The sequence below is a fragment of the Hippopotamus amphibius genome, chromosome 3 (assembly GCF_030028045.1).
Source record: "Hippopotamus amphibius kiboko isolate mHipAmp2 chromosome 3, mHipAmp2.hap2, whole genome shotgun sequence".
Taxonomy (NCBI): Eukaryota; Metazoa; Chordata; class Mammalia; order Artiodactyla; family Hippopotamidae; genus Hippopotamus; species Hippopotamus amphibius.
The window spans coordinates 198,966,691-198,989,269 of NC_080188.1; the positions used below are offsets into that span (position 1 = coordinate 198,966,691).

Here is a 22,579-nt window from a genome sequence, read left to right on the forward strand (position 1 = left end):
CAGCGTCCGTCAGTCCCCACGAACATCCCCGCCTCACAGGACAAACCCAAAGCGTGGAGAGGTTGAGCAGGGCTCTGGGGGCACCCAATTGCTGGGCAGCACTGCCTGGCCCGGGCCAGGGTCTCCTGGACACGTGTTCATGCCCTTAATGCTTTCCCATCCTTCCCTGGGCTGGGCTTCCTCATCCCCTTTTCTCACTGCTGTTCTCGTTAACTCAGAGATGGAGGGATGGCTTCCGATAACTCCCGGCTTTGGTGTTTCTTGCAATAAGAGCAAAGGTCCTTGTAGCCACTCCATCCCAGCACCTGGAGTGGGCACACTGGCAGGTGGGTACAGAGCCAAGAGGTCCACCAGGTAACAGCTGTGGCTCCTTCAGAGGGGGCGTACAAGGGGCTCCTGGGGCAGCTACGTGGGCCGAGACCGTGGCGGTCCGCGTAGAGGCAGCGCGGACAGCACAGGTTGGAGGGGCTGGCACGGCTTATAGTTGGGGGTGGGGGGGTGTGAAGCTCGCCGGGCCGGGGGGGGGGTTTGGGGGGAAGGCAGAGGGAAGGCACTGGGTTTTAGGAGGAGGTACAATCTGGCTTTTACATCATCTGAAGATGTTCTTGCTGCTGTGAGGAGTATGGGCTGCAGAGGGTCAAGGCTGGAGGCCAGGGGACAAGGCGCCAGCCGTGACGGCAGTGCAGGGGAGACCTGGTGGTGGCCGGCTGTGGAAGGGGCTTTCCTTTCCCACAGTGACCCCTAAGTCCACCTCACGTCACACGTGGCGTGCACCCCCATCAGCGCTGTTAGTACGTGGCGTCTCCCTGCCATAGTGGCTGTTTGTTCCACGGCCGCTGAACGTGCACAGAAAACCTGTGCCCCCAGACGGCTGCTCGTGGTCACTCCAGCGGGGGGAGCAGTTGAGGGGGGCCTGTGAGGGCGGGTGGCACATGTTGGCGGAGCCTCTGAACACCCCTGCGGACCCCGCCCCAGCCCCGACGCCGGCTGTTACTGCCAGCCAGGTGGCTGTCACCCACAACTGACAGCATCTAGAGACCCCAAATCTGATTGAAATGTGCCCAATTATAGGAGACAAGCCTGGAACAATATTAACTCCTGGGCTTTAACAAGAGAACAATAGCTGATTTTGAGAAATGGGTTCAAGAATTCTGTAGAATTTGGAAATGTATGAAGTGCGGGACACAAAGGAAATTTACGTTCCGGCTGACGCGTCGTCTGTCCCACCACGCGTGTTCTACGGCAGGTGTGCTGAGTGCGGGCGCTTCTGTGGTGGATGAAGGGAAGCTGCTTGCTCACGAGATGCACTCTGTGCACACAGTGCCCAGCCCGGTACAGGACCACCTGGCCAGGACACAGGCAGGACACGGTGGTCTCCTTCCCTGCCCAGGCGGCCCCGTCTGCTCTGTCGGCACCTCGTTCCACTTCAGCTGATTTCTGCCCAAATCTGTCTTCTAAACAGATGATCTAAACAGAATCATAAGGACAGGCCCGAGTGTACTGTAGTCACGAGCAGGGATTTGAGCTTGGCACCTTAGTACTTGCCATGAAATGAAGGGACAGAAAGGGATTGTGAAAATCTGTGTAAATCTGGTTAAGCCCATGCCTGATTTTCTCACCATTATATTCTAAGACACTTGGCACACAGCAGGTGTTCAGTAAGTATTTGTTAAACAAATGAAAATTATACCACAGCTGTGAAAGTGACAGAAGTGAAAGCTGCAAGAAACATTAACAGAAGGGTAATTACCTCATCCCTACATTGCGCTGAGACTCCTGAACACCTAGAATCCCGGAAGCGTGGTGGTCACCGAATTGTCTCTAAGGCTATCTGACCCCCACATCCATCACTCAGTGTCCTGAGTGAGTCGACAAGATAAAGGACGACAACTCCAAACATTTTAACACTTACTGTTCAGCTCTCCGGCCAGTCTGCTCCCAGACACGCATTCGGGATACACACATATTCAACACTAAATGATTATTTATTTTTCAGGTTTACACGTTTTGAAATATGTATGTACGAGCTAAATAAAACCAACTACACTCAGAGAATCAATGTAAAGCAGAACGGATAAATATATAAGGTCTATTTCATAGGATACAAAAATGATAATGTCATCAAATACAAAGAAACACATCTCAGGAATGTAGGCAAATTGGACCATCCTGGCAAAGAATGTATTAACTAAGACAGACCAGGACAACCACCCCCCGAAACATCAGGGCAAAATTTCTTGTCCACGCCCCCCAGCTGCCGGGCTTTCCTTTTCTGTGCGGCGCTGCCCGCCTCGCTGCCCGCCTCGCTGCCCGCCTCTGGGGGGTTATCAGGTGCCTCTTCTTCTTCAGCCTAAAAAGGAGCAGGTGGGGTAAAGCACAGGGCCCACACCGAATATCCTCCCAGGTCCTTCTTTGTCGCCTCCGGGGCAGGACATTCTCCCCAGAAACAGCTTCCCCAGTCCTCTGTGCCACTGAGCTCCTTTCTCAAGTGACACGGCAACTCAAGCTGAAGGACGGGACACCTCCGCGAGAACCACGTGCTCACCTCCGCTCCTGAAGTCTGTCTTTTGTTACATGGGGGAACGATCATTGTAAACTGGGGACAGTTCTCCTCCCTTCCTTCACATCCACTCCCCCTCCCGCCCACACCCCTCCTCCCCCTCCCGGTTCCTGCAAAGAGCTCCTGGGCGAAACCAGAGGCCTCGGCTGCCCTGCGCTGCCGAATAACCATGCAGAAGGCTGCGGCAGGAGAAGAGCGCCTGGCCACCCCAGGGTACAGTACGAGCTTGGCGAATCTCACACGACACTGACAGGCACAGAGACACGTTCAGACCTAATGGACGGACGACAGGAGCGACGTCGGAGCTGCGCAAACAGCCTACCTTCTGTCTCGCGTGCTTCTCTGTCCACTGCTGGGCATTCCTGAGGAAGACTGGCTTGTTATATTTAAACTCTGAGGACTAAGATGAAGCGGAGAGTCAATGGAGAGAGAAAGAACTCGGTAACGAAGCTCCAGCTGCTACGTGACCCTCCCCAACGGAGCGTGGGACTTGGGGAAAGCAGGCCGCGTGCGGGGCCCGGGGGGCTGCTGGGGGGGCGCTTACGATGTCAGCCATGAGCGGGTCGTCGGGGTTTGGCTCGGCCATGAGCTGCTGAACAGAAGTCAGCAGGGTCGCGATGTTGAGGGCCGGTCTCCAGGCGCCCTAGACAGACAGAGACACAGACAATGGCTCCAAGAACGTGCTTCTCTAACACAGGGTTTACAGACGAGGACCACGGAAGGCCGCAAGGTTGACCCTGCCCCCACCACTTACTTTTGGTGGCAATTTGAGAACATCTAAACAAATCCTTCCAGCGGAATCGATGTTGGGATGATAGATTGGAGTCAGAAATCGGATCTGAGGAGGTTCAAATGGGTACCTTTGAAAGCACAGGAGAACAGGGAAGATTTACTAAAATGTTGCTTCTTATATTATAAACAGCCGCCAGTGACTACTTAGGATGACAGCCTTTGAGAGGCAAACGTTTGCTATCCCCAAATTTTTATCATAACAATTAAAGAATGGAAAACCCTCTTACACCCGCCACCTGGATCAAGCCCCTTCACCCTCTAAATACTTTAGCATGTATCTCCTAAGAATAAGGTCCCTCTCCTACAGAGCTGCAAAACTATCAGTATACCTGTGAAAAAAATATAAAAATTACTTTCCCGTATCATCTATCTACTACTCAGATTTCTTCAATTCCCCACCCAATTTTTTTTTTTTGCAGATGAGCTTTGAAAACCAGGATCCAGTTTTGATTTACACACTGCATCTGGTTATTATGTCTCTTTAGTGAGACAGGGACCTTGGAAAATCCCCCTCTCAGAACTGACGCCCCCCGTGATTACTGAGCTGCTGCTCTCAGGACTCATCACAAGCTTGGCCTGGTGAACAGGTGTCTACAACCACAAGCTACCCTAACTACCGCTCCCCTGATGAGAGCCTTACAGGAGACCTGGATTAAAAGGGGCCTTAACACAAAGGCAGAAAGAGTGGGGGCTGCCAGGTGCTGGGGGAGGGTGCGGGGTTTCAGTCTGGGAAGGTGAGAAAGTTCTGGAGATGGATGGGGGGAGGGGTGGATGGCAGCGTGAATGCATTGAATGCCACAGAACCATCACTTAAACATGGTTTAAATGGTCAATTTTATGTATCACTACAATGATTGGGGGGGGGGGGGACACGCTTAGATGTGACCTAGCCCAGTTTTAAGAGAAAGAAATTGAACTCCAGAGACATAAAACTACTTGCCCAAGGTCACAATAAGTCATGATAAGGCTAGGATTAAAATCCAGGTCTTTTAACTCCTGCATTCAACACTCTGCTACACTGCTCTGTCTTCCAGAAACTGTGCTTTACCCTGGAAATTTAGAATATAATTCACACTGACCTCTCAGGAATGTTAATTTCCAGCTTGAAAACACCGTTTTCATAAGGTGTGTTGGCTCCACCTAATATCTCTTAAAAGAAAAAAAAAAAAGAAAAGAGTGAAAAAGTTAAGAGGTAACAGGATAATCAGAATTACCACACCCCATGGACCTCATGAAGTCTGGTCCTAACGGAGAAGCGGGGTCTGGGACAGAAACTCTCCCTGGGCTTAACAAGTCCTCAGGCAATGTAGCAGGGTACCCAAAGCTGGTATCAAACAGAGTATACAGGAGATCAAAACAGGGGGACGACACCAACCACAGACCGCGTACGACCTGCAGCTCTGCCCTGGCTGGACTGCGGCGCTCTGATCACTCACGCTTCCTGTCTGGCCTCACAGGTATGTGAGAAGGTGAGCTTGGGTACTGGCACTGCTTCAGAGCTGATACCCAGATCTTGGCTACAGGTCAGCCAAAGACGGAACAAAAGGCCAAAGAAGAAATGTCACGGAAATCTTTTATGAAGGTAAAATAGGTAGAAAGATGGCGGGGCACTGTGACCTTGCAACTGTCCCCTACTTCAGAAGAACGCACAGGCACTCAAACTTCAGCACAACCTTCGACAGGGCCATGACCCGGCAGGCCTGGTGAGACACCTACGAGCTCTCAGATCTTCCATTCGGTCCCCGTCCTGCCAGCACGTGATGCCCGGGGGTGGCTCCGCGGCCAGCAGGCTCAGCTCCCTCTTCAGGCGGGACGCTCTCTGCATGGCCCTGCGTAGAAGCGCCGCACTCAACCAGCACCAGCTGAGGTCCCTGGGGAGAAAGGGGCACCCACGAAGGGTCAGCAACAGCACCTCCAGCCTTTAGCGCACGGTTTCAATTCACTGAAGGACAAAGATGGTCCTCATATCAACCTCTATTCTGAGAAGGGAGTCTGACGTTTTTCCATTTCCTTCCAGTTATTTATTCAAGCAAACACATTTAAAAAATAAAGTACAAAACAATGCAAAACTTTCTACAAACAGAAACACTACATGCTTTAAATGAACGTCTGTCTCCACTGAGAAACACGTAACTCCTGAGGCAGGGCCTGGGTCTAGCTCTGCTCAGCACCACGTCCTCAGGGGCCCAGCAGAGAAACACATGGTCAAGTCCTAGCTGTGGGGGAGAGCAAGGACAGCGACTCAATCCAACAGGAGGTTTATAAATCAATGCTTCAAGGACTGGGGTTTTCTCCATGTAGTTTGGAATCCACGTGTTTCTCAGCTCTTCAGAGTCCAGTCGTCAATTTCATCTTTCGCTAGTATTTCCAATCTTCCCTCCTTCCCAGCAACATTCAAATATGCTCCATGTCTCTCTCATCTGAAACAAGACCCCCTGCCCCCCCTTCTCGGCCCTACCCACCCCCCCCTCCACGGGTGAGTCACAAACACCACCTCCCAGTCCGCCACCGTCTCTGCACTTCATGCGTGACTTTTTTGACGAACACATAATATTGATGTAATCAATTAAAAACCCTTTACACTTACACTTTTGTGTATTAACACTTTCCTTACCCCCAAACTTAGATATTTTCACATTTAAGTCTTTGATCCACTAGCAATCAATTTGTGTGTATAGTGTGAGTAGGGGGTCCAAGTCTGAATTTTTTCCTCCATGTGAAAAACCAATTGTCCTAGTCCCATTTATTGAAAAGTCCATCTTTTCCCTGCTGATGTTGTCATATGTTTCCATACATGTATGGATCTGTTAAGGATTACTGAATTGAATTTGTTCCATTGGTCAACTGGACTATCTTTCAGCCAATACCTCACTGCTTTAATTGTTGCTTATTAGTAAGACCTGGCATGTGGTGAGTTCTTCCACCTTGTTCTTTTACTTCAGGAATGTCTTGGTTATTTCTTGGTCCTCTGCTCTCCCATATGAATTTTAGAATCAGTTTATGTAAGTCTACAAATACACACAGACACAAACACACAGAGAAAGCTGCTGTGATTTTGACTGGAATTCCTGACTCCATACATCGATTTGTGGGAGAACTGACATATTTATGGTAGCAAGTCCTACAGTTCATGACCATTAAATATGTTCAGGACTTTCTGGATGCTTTTCAATAGTTTTATAATTTTCTCTACAAAGAGTTTACCTGACTTTTGTTAGATTCATTGCCAAGTACTTTATATTTTTATCTTTTTTTAAAAATTTATTTGGTTGTGTTGGGTCTTGGTTGCTGTGCACAGGCTCTCTCTAGCTGCAGAGTGCAGCAGGCTACTCTAAGCTGCGGTGCATGGGCTCCTCACTGCGGTGGCTCCTCTTGTTGCTGAGCAGGGCTCTAGGTGCACGGACTTCAGTAGCTGTGCTTGCGGGCTCTAGAGCGCAGGCTCCATTGTTGTGGCGCATGGGCTTAGTTGCTCCTCGGCGCGTAAGATCTTCCTGGAGCAGGGATTGAACCCATGTCCCCTGCATTGGCAGGCGGATTCTTAAACACTGTGCCACCAGGGAAATCCCTCTATTTCTTCTTGAGTCAATTTTGACAAGTTAAATTTTTCCACTAATTTATCTGTTGAATTCAGTTTTAAATTTATTTGTATAGTTATCTTTTCAGTTGTGACATGTAATACTATACGTTGCTTTCTAAGTACCCGATATGTAGAATGTTTATTCCCTTATTCTCAATATTTTCTAACTTCTATTACAATTTCTTTATTTAGAAACAAGTTTCTCAATTTTCAAACATGCAGGAGCTTCATAGTTGTATTTACTATTGATTTCTAATATGTAGCTTTTTAAATCCTCTGAAATGTGTTGAGTCTTGCTTTACTGCAAAATATGTGGTCGATGTTCATAAACGTCCCAGGCGTGTTCACAAGGAAGACTGCCCCAGAGTTACAGGGTCCGTGTTCTCTACGCGCCCACTGGAGAGCTGTGCTGCTGGTGTTGCTCAGATCTGCTGCATCCCGACTGACTTTCCCTCCTCTGTGATTTGTCAGTAATGGGAATGATGTTCATTAAGAGCACATCATTCTGATGCGAAATCTCAATTTCTGCTTGTAGTTTTGTCCATTTTTGTCTTATACATTTTAGGCTCAGCTGTCAGATATACACAAATTTAGAACTCCTATATGTTCCTAGCAAATTACAGTTTTCACCACTATCAAAGAACCCTCTCTTCTCTGGCACTGCCTTTTTCTTACAGTGTGTCTCATGTTAAAGCTACTCCAGCTTTCTTCTAGTTAGTATTTGCCTGAGACATCATTTTCCATCTTTTTATTTTCAACCTTTCTATAGCGTTACACTTTAGATATGCCTCCTGTATACGTCTGGATTTTTTTAAACCCAGTCTTTAAGTCTTTATCTTTTAATCGGTATATTTAATATATTCATATTTACCAATATATTAGTTATCTATTGCCGTAAAACCACTCAAAACTTAGTGAACAAAAACAACCGCCGTTTTATTTGCTTATAATTCTCTGGGTCAGCAATTTGAGCTGGGCTCAGCTTAACAATACTTCTATTGGTCTTGTCTGGGATTATTAACATGGTGAAGTCATCTGGGGGCTCTATTGTCAGCTGACTGGACTGGCAGGTCTAAGCTGGGGTGGTTCATCTCTCTTCCACCTCTGATGGCAAAACTGGCAAAGGCACGCTGCAAGAGGCACACAGCCTGAGCTGGGAGGAATGATGGCCATCTCTGCAAAAACCTACCACAGTCATAATTACTGACATGTTTATATGTTTCTATATCTTGTTTTGTATTTTCCATTTGTCCTTTTTCTAATTTTCTTTTTCTCTTCTTTTGCGTTGATTTATTTTCTCATTCCATTTCCCCTCTACTAGCGTGAAAGCTATAAACCATATTTGTATTACTTTTTAAAATTACCACATAGATTTTAACATGCATATTTAAGTCAACAAAGTCTAAAGTTACCGTAGGCCTCCTCCCAAACCACACAAAGACGCTAGAATGACACAACTCTGACCACAACTCTCACGTGAGACTTATCCTGTTCTCTATTTTAATTCTATTGTTTTCTTTAAATCCAACAAGGCATTATTATTACTATTTTATACAAAGTGTAAGAAATACTGCATGAAAAATTCCAAATATTAAAATATATATATATATATATATATATATATATATATATATATATATAAAACAACCTACCAACCCAGGGAGACAGAAGGTACCCAAGCAGGATAAAAATGAAGAAAATCACACCCAGAACAGCAAGAATGACAGGGATGGTTAACAGCCACATAAGTATATTCCATATGTTCAAAACGAAGAGAAGAGCATGTTAAGAAGAAACATGGAAAATATAAAAAAAGACACAAATTAAACTTCTAGAAATGAAAACTACCATGTCTGATATTAAAAGTATACTGGATGGGATTAAGAGCAGACGAGACAGTGCAGATGAGTAATGAATTTAAAGACACACTGATACACACAATCCAAAACCAAACAGTGTGAAAACTGTCAAAAAATGATCAGATGCTCGTCAAATGCCTGTGGGGCACAGAAAACGCTGGCTTCAGGGTCCTTAATGTAAGGCTGTCCATCCACTACCAAGGAGCCTAAAGATCTCCTAAGTTAAAAGAAAACGTTCATTGTGGCCCAGAAGAGCTTAACAAGGATGGAGTGCCAAGAGGGTGCCCCAGAGGTAGGCAGTAGGAAAGGTAGGGCTCCTCACAGCTTTGCCCACCCTACACAAGGTGAGGGAGATGTAAAAGACCAACATTCACATCTGTGGTATGGAGAGGGGTTGTCTACCAGCTCCTTCTATGAGTTACTGTCTTAAGTTATATATTACCTTACATTATTAAACTTTCACAAGAGATCTATGTAACAAGAATGGTTGAAAGATACAACGTGTAGTAAGAACATTCTTGTCGAATAAGGGCAATAAGCATTCTATTCATTCCACACACAAGAACAGCAGATAAAAGTGTATACTGTAAACCCCTAACCAAGGACTTCCATGGCAGTGACCAGACAGCATAAAGGTCATATAAGTACATTACAGAATTGTACGTTTTATGCACCAGACATGTTTAGTACTGAAGGGACTTTAGAGATCGTCTAGTTCAACTTTTACAGATTAAAAAAATTAGACAAAATTAACTAATGGTTATTTCTGGATCACTGTGACTATAAATAAATAACTTTCTTTTAAAAATATTTTCTAGAATGTTATTATTTATAGAATGAGAACAGTAAGTTATTATAGAAAAAAGTCCTACTTCCCCTTAAAAAGAGTCTGTGGATCTAGCTGGATGAGTCTGCCAGGTTGTGTCCAATTTCCAGCTTCTAAAGTCTTCGTTTCCCCTCGACTAAGATTTCTTAACGACCAAGGGAAATCCCAGTTTTCTAAGACCAACTGTAAGAGCTTCAGCAAAAACAGCCTGAAGATGTAACATCAGCTCACCCTGCTAAATGTCCAGTACTCTAACTGTGGTAACATAACCCTATCCTGACAGCTTCTCTAATAGCATAAACCCCATAAGAACAGAGCCAATGGTGCGCTCGCAAATTCCATGTCCCAAGGGAGTCCAGACCAGGGTTGTCAGACAAAATACAGGATGCCCAGTTAAAACTGAATTCAAATAAATAACCTAAGTTTTTAGTATAAGTATGTCCTAAAAAAAGAAAAACTAAAAAACAGCAGAATATTAGTGATAATATTAAACAGACTTGAGTTGGGGAGTGAAGAGGAGAGAAAAAATATTTGAAAAATTAACAGCCAATAAGTTCTCAAATATGATGAAAACTATAAACTCATAGATTCAAGATGTTCATGGAGCCACAAGCATAGGAAACATGAAGGAAACACCAAGACACATCCTTATTAAATTGCAGAAAACCAGTGATAAGAAGTTTAAAAAGCATCAAGATGAAAAAAAAGTATTATGTACAGAGGAACAAAGGAAAAAAAGACAGCTCCGAGACATGCATGCCAGGGGACAGTGGAATAACATCTTTAAAATATGGAAAGAGAAAACTGTTGGCTTAGAATTCTATATCTGGCAAAAATTAAGGAGATAAAATGGAAAAATAATTAAACATAAGAGTAAATCTTGGGGCTTCCCTTGTGGCGCAGTGGTTAAGACTCAGTGCTCCCAATGCAGGGGGCCTGGGTTTGATCCTTGGTCAGGGAACTAGATCCTATACGCATCCCATAACTAAGAGTTCACATGCCACAACTAAGGAGCCGGTGAGCTGCAACTAAGGAACCAGTCTGTCACAACTATGAAGCCCACATGCCACAACTGAGAAGCTGGTGAACTGCAACTAAGGAGCCTGCGAGCCGCAGCTAAGGAACCTATGAGCCACAACTAAGGAGCTCGCCTGCCACAACGAAGGAGCCAGTGAGCCGCAACTAAGGAGCACGTCTGCTGCAACTAAGACTCAGCACAACCAAATAATAAATAAATAAATACACGTTTAAAAAAAGGTAAACCTTTGTGATCTTGCAATGGGCGAAATCTTCTTACATATTGACACCAAGAGCACGAGACAAAAGAAAAAGTAAACTGAATTTCATCAAACGTAAATGCCTTTGTGCTTCAAGAACGTCATGAAGAAAGAATGTGAGGAGACAATACACAGTAGGAGAGAAGACATTCACAAATCATATACTTGATAAGGTTCTTATTTGTATCCAGAATATATAAATAACTCAATAAGAAAAAGACAACCTGATTAAAAAATGGACACAGGATCTGAATAGATATTTCTCCAAAGAATATACACAAATAACCCCATAAGCACGTGAAAAGATGCCCAACGTGTTTAGTCACTAGGGAAATGCAAATCAAAACCACAATGAGCTACAACGTCACAACCACTAGAGTAACCCCAACCAAAGAAGGCAGAACCTAAGTGCTGAGGATGTGGAGACACAAATCCTCACGTGTTGCTGGTGGAAATGCAAAATAATGCACCTGCTTTGGAAAACAGTCTGCCAGTTCCTCAAAACGTTCACAAGGAGTAACTTAAAACCCTGTAATCCTACTCCTAGGTATATAATCAAGAGAACTGAAAACGTGTCTTCATAAAAATCTGTACATGAATGGCCACAGCGGCATTATTCGTAACAGCCAAAAAATGGAAACGATCCAAATGTCTGTCAACTGAAGAATGCATACACGAAACGGGGTACGTCCGTACAATAGAATATCCTTCTGCAATAAAAAGAAATAAGTGATTCACCAATTCCACCTCTGGGAATACATCCAAAGGAAAGAACTCTAACTTGGAAAGATATCTGCACCCTCATGCACCACAGCCAAGACTCGGCAACGACATCCATCCACGGAGGAACAGCTAAAGACGCTGTGCTATACTATTCGGCCATAAAATAGAGGAAGTCCTCTCCTTTGCAACCAGATGAACGGACCCTGAAGGCATTATGCTAGCTGAAATAGGTGACACGCCGTGTGACCTCACCCACGTGTGTGTGGAAGAGGCCACCGCCTTTCAGGACCTGGTTTTCTGCAGTCTAAGAATCCAGTTCGGCAGCACACCTAGCTTTGTCAGGGCTGAGATAGATGTACAGGTCACGCCACGCTCACTCACAGACCTGAACGTTACTTAAACGGTCAACTTATTCCTGTGTAAAGTGAGAGTAAAGATGTTTTGAGTTCCACACGTTCTCTCCCCAAGTTACTTCTATTTGGAAAACCAGTTACAGTCAGAAGATCCGAGGGTGGGCACGGACGGCAGGCAGAGCGCGGCCGCCGCGCTCCCCCCAGGGCCCTGCTCGGGGGCGACTCAGCCCGCGCGCCGGCCGCGTCAGGGCGGGCTCCTCGCCGTGCCTCCCTCCGGTCTCCGGAACACACCGGGAAACGCTCCGACAGGGTCAGCGGCACTGCCGGCAGGGGAGGCGCACGGAGGGCATTCCGCGCTCCCTCGGCCGCGCGCCGGAGGCCGCCATCTCCGGGCGCAGGGGCCTTGCTCGGGGCTCACCCGCCGCTTTCCTAGGCGGGTCCTCGCCGCCCGCTCTCCGCAAGCGGGCCCCGAGGCCAGGGCAGCAGAGCGCACGCGCGCCAGCGCCGGGGCGGGGGCCGGCGGGGCCGGGCGGCCTGCGGCCAGGCCCACGGGCGCGCTCCCGCCGCGGCGGTCCAGACACCCAGCGCCTCCGTCTAGCGGGCGACAGTCGGAGAAGGGACGCTCCCCCGTCAGGCAGACCACCCCCGCCCCCGACACCCCGCGGACCCCCGCGGGCAACCTCCCGGCCGAGGACCCGCGGGACCCGCGTGCTCACCTGCGCCGATGCCCCTCACAGCGCGGCGGCGCCCACCAGCCCGCAGCACGCCTGCGCGAGCCGGGCGGCCGCGTCGCCCCGCCTCCCGCCCGCCGGGATGTGATTGGTCCGGAGCGCCGCCCGGGGAGGAGCGCGGCCTCCGATTGGCCGGGCTCCGAGCGGGCTCCGCCCACGCGCTTTGAACCGGCGCGCGGGGACGGTCGCCGGTCCGGCTCCGCCAGTCTGCGCGCGGGGCGCGGTGGGAGGGGCCGGTGGGACGCGATCCCGAGGCGGGGCTGCGGTCACGCCTTCCCGCGCTCCAGGACAGCCGGACCCGCGGGCGGCGCCGCGGGAGTTCCCCGGGGCCCGCGGAACGGGAGCTCGGGAGCCGGGTTCCGCCGCGGGGCGCGGGGAGCGTCCGCCGTGCCCGGAGCGCGCTGCCGGCCGGGGGCCGCACCCGTCCTCGCCTCCCGCTCCGGGCGCGGGAGCAGCGGCCGGTCCCCGTCAGCCTGCCGCCCGGGGCAGTCGGGCCGCCGAGGGGCTTCTGCGGCCGGCCCGGGTCGGCGTGGAGCAGCCGTCCTCTCTGCCCCGCAGGGCCGCGCCGTCCAGGACGGGGCGCGGCGCCCCCGGGCCTCGCGTCGGGCTGCCGTCGCGTCCAGGCAGCTGCCGGGCCTGCGCGCACCGCCGGCGTCCGCCCGCTGCGGGCCGGGCTTTCCGCCGCAGCGCTGGGGGGCCGCTTGTCCTGCTCCCAACGCTCCCGTCTCGCTCCCTTCCGCCGCGGCCGCGCAAGTGCACGTCTGTCTCGGGGACCGACGGCGATGACTTCCTCGGGCGGTTTCCTGAGAACCGAGTCTTTAAAATGTCCCCGGGAAAAGCCAGGCGCCGTGCTGCGTCTGCGGGGATCAAGCAAGCGAAGGCCTGTGGTTTTGCCAACCGCGCCGAGGGAACTGGACCAAAGCGAAAGAAAGGACTCCGTGGGCCGTGCGTGCGGCGTCTGCGTGGCCGCCAGAGGGAGGCATGTGAACTGCTGGGGACGCAGGCCAGGCGGAAAGATGTTCCTAAGCTGTGCAGAGCTGTCATGGCTTTAAAAAGGGAGTATTCTAATTTGTAGTTTATTTTTTAAGTATATGGGAAGTTGTCATTTAATAAGAGTTACCTCGCTTTATACAACAGTGTATGTGCATCATAGCTGGCGCGCTTGGTGCATTTTTTTTCCAGCTCTTTATCCGAGTATAAGCGCTTTACAATGTTGTGTTAGTTTCTGCCGTACAGCAAAGTACATTTAAAAGTGCAAAGATTGTGGGTTTTGTAATGTGTAACTACCAAATCACTATGCTGTGTGCCAGGGACTGACATAGTTTATAGGTTGATTATACTTCAACAAACAAAAAAACTTTATAGAAAAAGAGAACAGATTTGTGGTTGCCAGAGGCGGGGGAGTTGGATGAAGGTGGTCAAAAGGCGCAAATTCCAGGTGTAAGATAATAAGTGCTAGGGATGTGATGCCCAGAAGGGTAAAGGTAACGAGCGCCGCTGCATGTTATACGTGACAGTTAAGAGAGTGAATCCAAGGAGTTCTCATCACCAAATGTATTTTTTATTTTCCTTTTCTTTTGCATCTACATGAGGTGAGGGACGGTTGCCAAGCTTTCTGTGGTCATCTCATGCTGTGTGTAAGTCAACTCGTTAGGCTGCACACCTTACATTTATATGGTGCTTTGTGTCAATTATCTCTCAATAAAATTGGAAGAAGAAATTACAAAAATTATGTTTTGTTTATACACAGGATTATTTGTCAGGATTTATTCATTTGCATATGAAATAGTTTTTCTGTATACTATTTAGGAAATCTAAACTATCATGTTTGTCTAATGGTAGTAAACAGTCATATAAGTTTATTGGGTGTTTACTCTCAGAGAGCCCTGGTTGGGGGAAGATGTTTCAGAAAAAAAAATTAAATGATTTTAAGTTTGAAAAACTTTTCAAATCATATACACAGATTTTTTTTCTGTGTGGCATTACTTATTTTTCACTGAGCTAGTTAAAATTTTATAATTTAATTATAAAAATTATAATAATTATCACTGCATTCCATAATCACATTGCTGGAAGATACATTCATCTCCTTCCAGGTAGGTATGCACTTAAATTATGTAAGGAACTTAGCTACTTACATTTTTCTTTAAAATCTCCAAAGAGAGTATCATACTCTTACTACCTCAGGAAAAAAGCAAGTAAAATAGATACAGTAAGGAAGTATTCCCTGGAAATTCCTAGTATTGAGACTGAATTCTTCCTATTGAAATTTAAGTTCATACCTCTTGGGAAAGTAGGATTTAACTTGGACTTGGCCAACTTTAGCCTATTTTTACAACTGGAACCAGATATTTCTTTCCTTATTCTGAATGCAAAAAAGAATACGGCCAGAAGAAATATAACATTGATCCATGAAAATTTTACCCTAGTTTAAAAAATCCTTATGAGAAAACCAGTATGTAAAATATATGGTCCAATTATACATACTTTTTTGAGCCGATATCGTGTACCAGGATCATAATAAAGTGGTGCACGTGGATTGCTGTCAGAGATCTGTTTCCTGAGATTTCAGCAATTTGCTAAAAACTTGCCCTTCTCTTACTTTTTGGTTTCCTTGCCAGGCTGGCAGAGTTCAGCTAATAATGGTTTCTTGAAGAGGGTTAGGTTTCTAGTTGAGTATTATTTCCTATCTGGTTGAATATTGATATTTCTTATATTCTATTGGGACAGTTCTATTTGAGAGCTTGTGGGCAATTTTCATTATCAGCAAGAGGCTGAGTTGGAATGAGAAGAGGTTCCATGTTGATAAGTTACAAAGTAAATCTCATACAGAATTTTTGATTCTAATAGATGAAGCATGACAGGTTCTGTGGTGACATGCAAGGAGAATTGGCTGTATAAAGTATGCAGCGTCACAGCTCTTATTTGTATGCACATTGTTGTTCGCGGTTCACACAGATGATGCAGGACCTAATCAGTATTCATAAAGAACTTAAGGATACGTAATTAAACATATGTGGATAGACATAGTATCATTAGACATAATAGTTTACACTTGTATGTCCCTTTTCATTTGATTTTCGGCTTGTCTCAGGGGAAATCGAGGCACATGATAGAATATAGTAAAGTTTCCCTTTACAATGACCTAATCATTTTTGCAACATTTTTTAAAAATGAAAAACTTCAAACATACAGGAAAGTTTAAAGAATCTAATAATTGTATATGTTCTCTCATTATGGAAAACACAGTTATGTTTTGTCGGGGCTGAAGCCCTTGGGGGGTGCAGTTACTAGGTCAATCTGACAGGTTTTAATAAGTTCACTGTGAATGGGAAAATGGCCTACGTGCTGCCTTAGGAATTTAGTATGCGCACAGTATTTTTTTTAAATTGAACTATGTTTGACTTACGATATTGTGTTTCCTCCATAGTATTTTTTTGTAGCTTTCGGGGAAAAAAATCATGGAAGACAAGACATTCATTCTGTCTCCCAAGAATATAAGATCCATAAAAAGGGTAGAAGAAGAGGTGAGGGAAAGAAGCGAAATTAACCTTTACTGTGAACTGATAGACGCACAGAGATAGTGCTTGGTATCCTTGCATGTATTCTCGCCACAGGACCACCCTGTGCGATTTTTTTTTTTTAAGTTTAAGTTTTGAAAACTTTTTTGGCTGAGCGGGGACTTGTGGGATCTTAGTTCCCGGACCAGGGACCGAAGCCACGCACTGGGCAGTGAAAGCGTGGAGTTCTAACCGCTGGACCTGCAGGGAATTCCCTGAGGTACTATTACTCCCATCTTAGACACAGGGAGTCTGGCTCGGAGAAGTCAAGGAACTTGGGACAAGACTCGAACTTGAATGCTCCCCGAGATCCTCTCAGGGCTACGTGTTAACGCGTCCTCAATTCCAACGTTAGCAAAGCTGGATTCACAGGCAGGGCACGGTTTTGAGAGCTTCGGGTACTCGCCGTCCAGTTTTCCGCAACAGAAGTAGGGGTGATTACCCCTTTTTCCATTTCAAGAGACTGACGTGGTGATTAGGGAGCCGAGGTTAGCTGGCAGTCAGAACAAGAATGAACTACGCCTCTCAACACGCCCACGGAGGTGACTCGGGCCGGGGACAGCTCCCGCTTCGCGGCAGAGGTGACCCCTGGCGTCCGTGGCCCAGCGGGCAGCCCCCCGGGCAGCGCCTCTCTCCCGACGCATCCAGGAACTTGTAGTTCCCGACGGGCGCAGGCGCGCCCGCGGGGTGGGGGGCGCTCGGCTCTTCTACTACAAGTCCCGTGGTGCCCCGGGGCGCCGCCGCGCCTGCGTGCTGAGGCCGCGGGGCGTGCGGGCGGCGGAGCAGTAAAGATGGCTGCGAGCGGGTCTCCGCCCTCCGCTCCCGGCTGAGGCGGCGGCGGCGGGGCCCGGAGCGGCGGCGGCGATGGCGGAGCTGGAGCACCTGGGCGGGAAGCGGGCCGAGTCGGCGCGGGCGCGGCGGGCCGACCAGCTGCGGCGCTGGCGGGGCTCGCTGACGGAGCAGGAGCCCGCCGAGCGGCCGGGCGCGGGGCGGCCGCCGCAGGCTCGGCGCGGGGGCCCGCGGGTCCGCTTCGAGGACGGCGCGGTGTTCCTGGCCGCCTGCTCCAGCGGCGACGCCGACGAGGTGAGGCGGCTCCTGGCCCGCGGCGCCGACGTGGACACGGCCACCGTGGACGGCCTGACCGCCCTGCACCAGGTGGGCGCGCGGGGCCGGCGGCCGCGGGGCCCGCCGCGCTCTCGGAAGCCGGCTCTCGACTCTCGAGGGCGGGCGCGCGACGGCCGGCGGAGAAGCCGCCCGCGGGCGCAGCTGGCGGGCTCGGGGCTCGCGGGAGGGCCTTCCTTTCGGTTCCTTCCTTCCTTTCCTGCCCCCAACGCCCCCGGCCCCCCGCGGACAGGGCGCGCCCGCGGTCGGGCCGCAGCGCGCGGACGGCGGGCAGCTTGACAGCTCCGTGCCTGCGGCGCGCCGTCGCCTCGCCCGTCTTATGCAACCGCGCGGCGGGCGCGCGTCCCGGCGGGCCCCACGCGGAGCGCCGGCGGCTGTCTCGGTGCGCCCGGAGCTGCGCGCCCACTCGTGATCTCGCTTGCCTTCTGCTGTCTGTGCGCGGTGGGCGTTGGCGTGAGAACCCGCTTGTAAGCGATAGCTCAGGTTCGCGTCCTGCACTTCCCTGAACGTGCCGGCCCGTGCCTTCAGCTTCGTCCTCACCGCGTTGGCAGTCCTTTTTCTCTTGGGGTAAAAGAAGCTTCTTTTCACCCTGTTGTATCTGTTTTTTCATGTTCATGACAGTGCCCCACCTAAGGTAGCAACCAACATCTGTAGAGTCTTTTGCTGTTTAAAAATTATTTTGTACGTCTTACGGCATGTGAATCTCAGCAGTGATCCTTTGAAGTAGCTGCGGCAGGTGGTGTTGTTATAGTAACCGTTTTACAGATGAGGCATCCGAAGCTCAGACGTTGTTGTTTGTGAGAGATTCAAAGGGAGAGGAATTGCCCTTAGGCGTGGATTTTTCAGGTTTAAACCCCAGAGCTGTGTATCTCACCTAGGGAGGAGCTGAATGTAAATAAGGTGGACACTAAGAGTGTAACCGAAAGTGGGGTCCAGCTGCTTCTTGCTCAGAAGCCAATAAAGAAGCAAGTTGTGTGGAAGGTTTTCTTGAGTTTGGATGCCGGCGGGAGGGAGGGGGTAGGGGCAGACACCTGTCGAAAGGCTGACTCCCCCGCACTGACAGTCAGTGGGCCAGAGTTTTTGTAGGCTACATGCCGAAACAGCACAGTCAGCTCTGACAGGCATGTTGAAATTGGTCATCGGCGGTCTGACCAGCGTCATCTTGATTGTTTTAGGTACAGTTAATCTTTAGCTCCAGGGTCAGTTTGTTTCCATTTCTCGAGGCCGGTTCTAGGAATTGTGGCAGCTCTTGTCATGGCTACAGCCTGGTCATCATGTAGTTAACGTCTTCCTCCTGGTGGGGGCTTCAGTATCTACAAAACAGCTCAAAGGTCATGGCTCAGAATATTATCTATAGCCCTTAAGGAGGAACTAGGGGTCCTTGATTATGCTTAATGACTAAACTTATTTGGTCTCCTTTGAATGTTTTCTTTTGCTTCTGTACTTTCTCACTTCTCTGATTAAACTTATTCTTTGGCTCAAGTTTTTGCACACACAAAATGCAGGCTGAGGACTTTGGGGGGCATAGACCATAGGGTCCTGCTCCGTTTCAAGAGGGCCACATGCATTATTTTAAATTTCTGGGCTCTTTGAGAGGATGAATTTTTACTTTTAAGAAGTATTTGGGATGATAAGGACATTGAGGTCTCGATTCTGAAAGAAACCACTTGAAGGGATCCTAGAGGCTAGAGAAATAGAAACTTGTTCCTAGTCCTTGTGTTCTTTATTGAAGCACAGTTTTCTGAGTATAACTCAGTAGCCCTGTTTCTTTTAAGGTGACTCTGCTAGCTGAGTCCAGCCCTTACTACACACATTTTAACAATGCCTGAAAAAAGCACCTAGTTTGGAGTCACTCCTGGTAGTTCTCCTTCCCACAGTAGGAAACCACTTTTCTGACCCCTTTTCCTGAGACCGATCCCCTTGGTGTCTTTCTTTCTCTCTTAATTACCACCCCAGATTGTGAAGTGCAACTTCTCTCGGTTAATATTCTCTTCACATTCTGTAATCTCCTGAAGTCGGAGGGAAAGGAGATGACAGCTGTGGAATTTTTTTTGAAACACCTGCACATGCGGTATGGCATTCCTCCATATTTACAGGACTGGTGGTGCGTTGAGTTGACCAGGTATACTCAATACTAGAAAATTCAGCTACAGATTAAGCTGCTTGAAGATTTGAGGTCAAACAAATCTTATGTTTAAAGACCGTCTCTCTGTTTGGATCAAGACAGGGGGCCTTTATTGGCTCAGAAACTCTTTTTACAAGTCAGTTTCCTCAGTTACAGTAGGTTTCTCTGAGGTCTGAAGACCTCTTAAGCTACATAGAAGGTTATGTTCGAAATGTGAGGCTGGAGCCGCCAGTGGCTGAACAGCCATGGAGTGAAGGACTGCTTGTTCTCCGTGAAGTGAAGAGTGGTGCACTCACCTGGATGACTTTGTTGAGTACCCGTCTGCTCTGCAAGTGTGACGTGAATTATCAGGATGACCCTGCATTCTCTCTTATTTGGCCACAGCCTTTTGACCGGCTGTGGCCTATTATCTGGGCACGTTGGAAGAAACCCCCAGAAGATGCTGGGGGGATGATTTTTCTTTTCCAACAAGGTTACAGTAGATGTTTGGCACTTCAGGTTGTGTTGCCTTGATGCTACTTTTGACTTTAGAGACCTTTCTTTCTTGGCAGCCTTTGCTTCTGCCATGAGGTGCTTGAGTCAAAGATAAGCTCCAGGGGGCCTGTTAATAATGCTTGAGGGCTTCCCTGGTGGCACAGTGGTTAAGAATCCGCCTGCCAATGCAGGGGGCACGGGTTCGAGCCCTGGTCTGGGAAGATCCCTAAGGAAAAGAAAAAAGAAAAAAAAATAATGCTTGAAATAAGCTGGGATAAGAAGTGTCTCAGGGTTAGACCTACTCTGATGAAGGCATGGGAAAGGGATGCAGACTAACCAAACTTGGGCAAATAAGTTAAGATTTGGCGTGTATGCAGAGCTGTCAATGGAAAGGGCGACTAGATACGATCTATCGGATTTGATTTTATAACCCTTGGGAGCACGAGTGCCGAGACCAGCTCGGCGACTCGAGGTGAGTGACGGGTGCCGCAAGCTTGAAGAAGACACAGACACAGACTGAAGAGAAAAGTGGGGGGGGGGGGGGGGGGGGGGCTCAAGACCTCTCGGATCAAGAGCCCTGCTGACTCATCCCAGGTTGCTTTTATTGAGTTCGTGGGCTAACATTCTCAGGTTACACTCATAAACAATCAAAGGCCTCACATGACTGGGGCAATGATCCTTGTTTGCCTCCTGGGTCCGAGCTGAGCAGGTGTGGATTTGAGCTGGGTGTGGAGAGCAAAACAGCCCTGGGGGCAGGAGACCTCTCTCAGATATTGGGGGTCTGTGCCCCACCCGTGTTGGCCCCTCTGCGACTGTGCCTGTCTTAGGTTGTTCCTCCCTTGAGGAATCTTACCCGTCTCTGGCTAACCAGTCATCCTCCAGGGCCAAACACGGTGATATAAGGAAGGTTCTATGCACCACCCCTGTTGGCCCCTCTGCGGCTGTGCCTGTCTTAGGTTGTTCCTCCTCTGAGGAATCTTACCCGTCTTTGGCTAACCAGCCATCCTTCAGGACCAAACAGGGTGATATTAGTCTCCACGCCCGGCACCCTCAGCTCCTCCACTGCTCAAGCAGGACATTCTGAATCCCATCGCTCGGCCCACATACTTCAACATTTTCAAGGTTTCAAAAAGGTTCCCGAATGTCTTCCCACACACGAGGAAGTCCTATTTCATTTGTGTGTATATAGTATAGGGCATGAAGTGTGGGCTGATAATTCTGTGTGGGCTGGTACTTTTAAAATTTTATTTATTTTGTAAGGTCGATCATTAGCACCTATCTTGTATCTTTAGCATTACGATCTTGTGAGCTCTGGGTCCAGATACAGGCTCTTAGAATGCTTCTACCAAATTATCGGGCTGCTGAGAGGCAACTGCTTGCTTTTGGAGAGGAGGTTTCCTGGGATTTGTTAAAATGAGTGCCTGCTCTTCCTGCAGAATGTATTGCATCGGCGCTTGTGTGTGTGCGGGTATAGGGAGGACATTGATGTCAGTCCACGTGGATCTGGACTCTAGACCCGTCTGATCAGTCTTCATTTGGATGGATACCTAGGAGACTAGAATGGTACTGTGCTTGACTCAAATTCACGTTGGTTTCTTAACAGTCTCAGAGTCCAAGTTTGGACCCTCAGGGTCACCCCAGACTGGAGTCCAACTCCCAGTAGCCTCTGTCATTCTAGAGCTGCCTCGGTCTGACCCTGTATCCTCAGGGAAATGAAAATTATCTGTTTCCCTGGAAGAGAGGTGGAGGTAGGGATAGATGAGGGAAGGAAGAAGGCAGAGCAGTTTGTATTCAGAGTGAGACAGAAGAACACTGAGGTTTACGTGTTCAGTTCAGTTCCAGATAGCATGTATGTGTGCCAACTTGTAAAATAGAACGCGTATTCTTTTTTCAATTGGGGTGTAACTGACATTTAACATTATATTAGTTTCAGGTGCACAGCATCTGCTTCAGTATTTGTGTGCACTGTGGAATGATCACTGCAGTAAATCTAGTCACCATGCAAAGTTCTTTTTTTCCCTGTGATGAGAACTTTTAAGATACACTTTCTTGGCAACTTCCAAATATGCACTACAATATTATTGACTGTAACCACCATGCTGTACATTACATCTGCATGACGTTTTATTTATTTTTTTAACTTTTTATTTTATATTGGAGTATATTTGATTAACAGTGTTGTGATATTTCCAGGTGTACAGCAAAATGATTCAGTTATACATGTATCCACTCCTTTTAAAATTCTTTTCCCATTTAGGTTGTCATGTTTTTGAGCAGAATTGCCTGTGCTATTCAGTAAGTCCCTGTTGTTGGCTGTCCATTTTCAGTATAGCCGTGCGCACGTCAGTCCCACACTCCCTGACCAGCCCTTCTCCCCACCCTTCCCCCCAGTAACCATAAGTTCATTCTCTAAGTCTGTGAGTTGGTTTCTGTTGACTTATTTATTTTATAACTAGAATAAAACTTGTATTCTTAACCTTTTCTGTTTTATTCCAAGTTCATTATTCATTTGTCTTACAGGTCCATGTGTGCAGTGACTTACCTTGTATGTTAGTGAATTTTGCTCAGTGTTAGGGCGCAAGGCAGTCTAGGATTAAGAC

The 22,579-nt window shown here is 48.2% G+C and overlaps 2 protein-coding genes across 19 annotated transcripts in view; one reads left to right on the forward strand and one right to left on the reverse strand.

Moving 5' to 3' along the window:
* Positions 1 to 1,966: 1,966 nt before the first annotated feature.
* On the reverse strand, positions 1,967 to 12,793 carry UBE2T (ubiquitin conjugating enzyme E2 T). 2 transcript variants are annotated; one of them, XM_057725457.1, is made up of 7 exons: positions 12,684 to 12,793; positions 5,069 to 5,223; positions 4,432 to 4,501; positions 3,315 to 3,420; positions 3,105 to 3,203; positions 2,883 to 2,960; positions 1,967 to 2,350 (listed from the first exon to the last, which is right to left on the reverse strand). In XM_057725457.1, exons 2-7 carry the CDS (start codon positions 5,175 to 5,177, stop codon positions 2,189 to 2,191), a joined length of 624 nt encoding a protein of 207 aa, XP_057581440.1. In that variant the 5' UTR covers positions 5,178 to 5,223; positions 12,684 to 12,793; the 3' UTR covers positions 1,967 to 2,188. The 2 variants fall into 2 exon arrangements, with proteins under 2 accessions (XP_057581440.1, XP_057581441.1); XM_057725458.1 differs by lacking the exon at positions 12,684 to 12,793 and adding an exon at positions 12,259 to 12,398.
* A 4,219-nt stretch (positions 12,794 to 17,012) lies between these two features.
* PPP1R12B (protein phosphatase 1 regulatory subunit 12B) overlaps positions 17,013 to 22,579 on the forward strand; it is a 200,611-nt gene continuing 195,044 nt past the window's right edge. For 6 of the 17 annotated variants that reach the window (XR_009052569.1, XR_009052568.1, XM_057726496.1 and 3 more), the window contains exon 1: positions 17,013 to 17,413. Coding sequence is in view for 11 of the 17 variants with exons in the window: in XM_057726496.1 (XP_057582479.1) it covers positions 17,123 to 17,413 (291 nt within the window). In the remaining 6 variants the exon portion in view is untranslated. Of the gene's footprint in view, positions 17,414 to 17,936; positions 17,948 to 22,579 lie in introns of those variants that run through there. The other 11 variants (XR_009052570.1, XR_009052572.1, XR_009052571.1 and 8 more) reach the window with 4 other exon arrangements.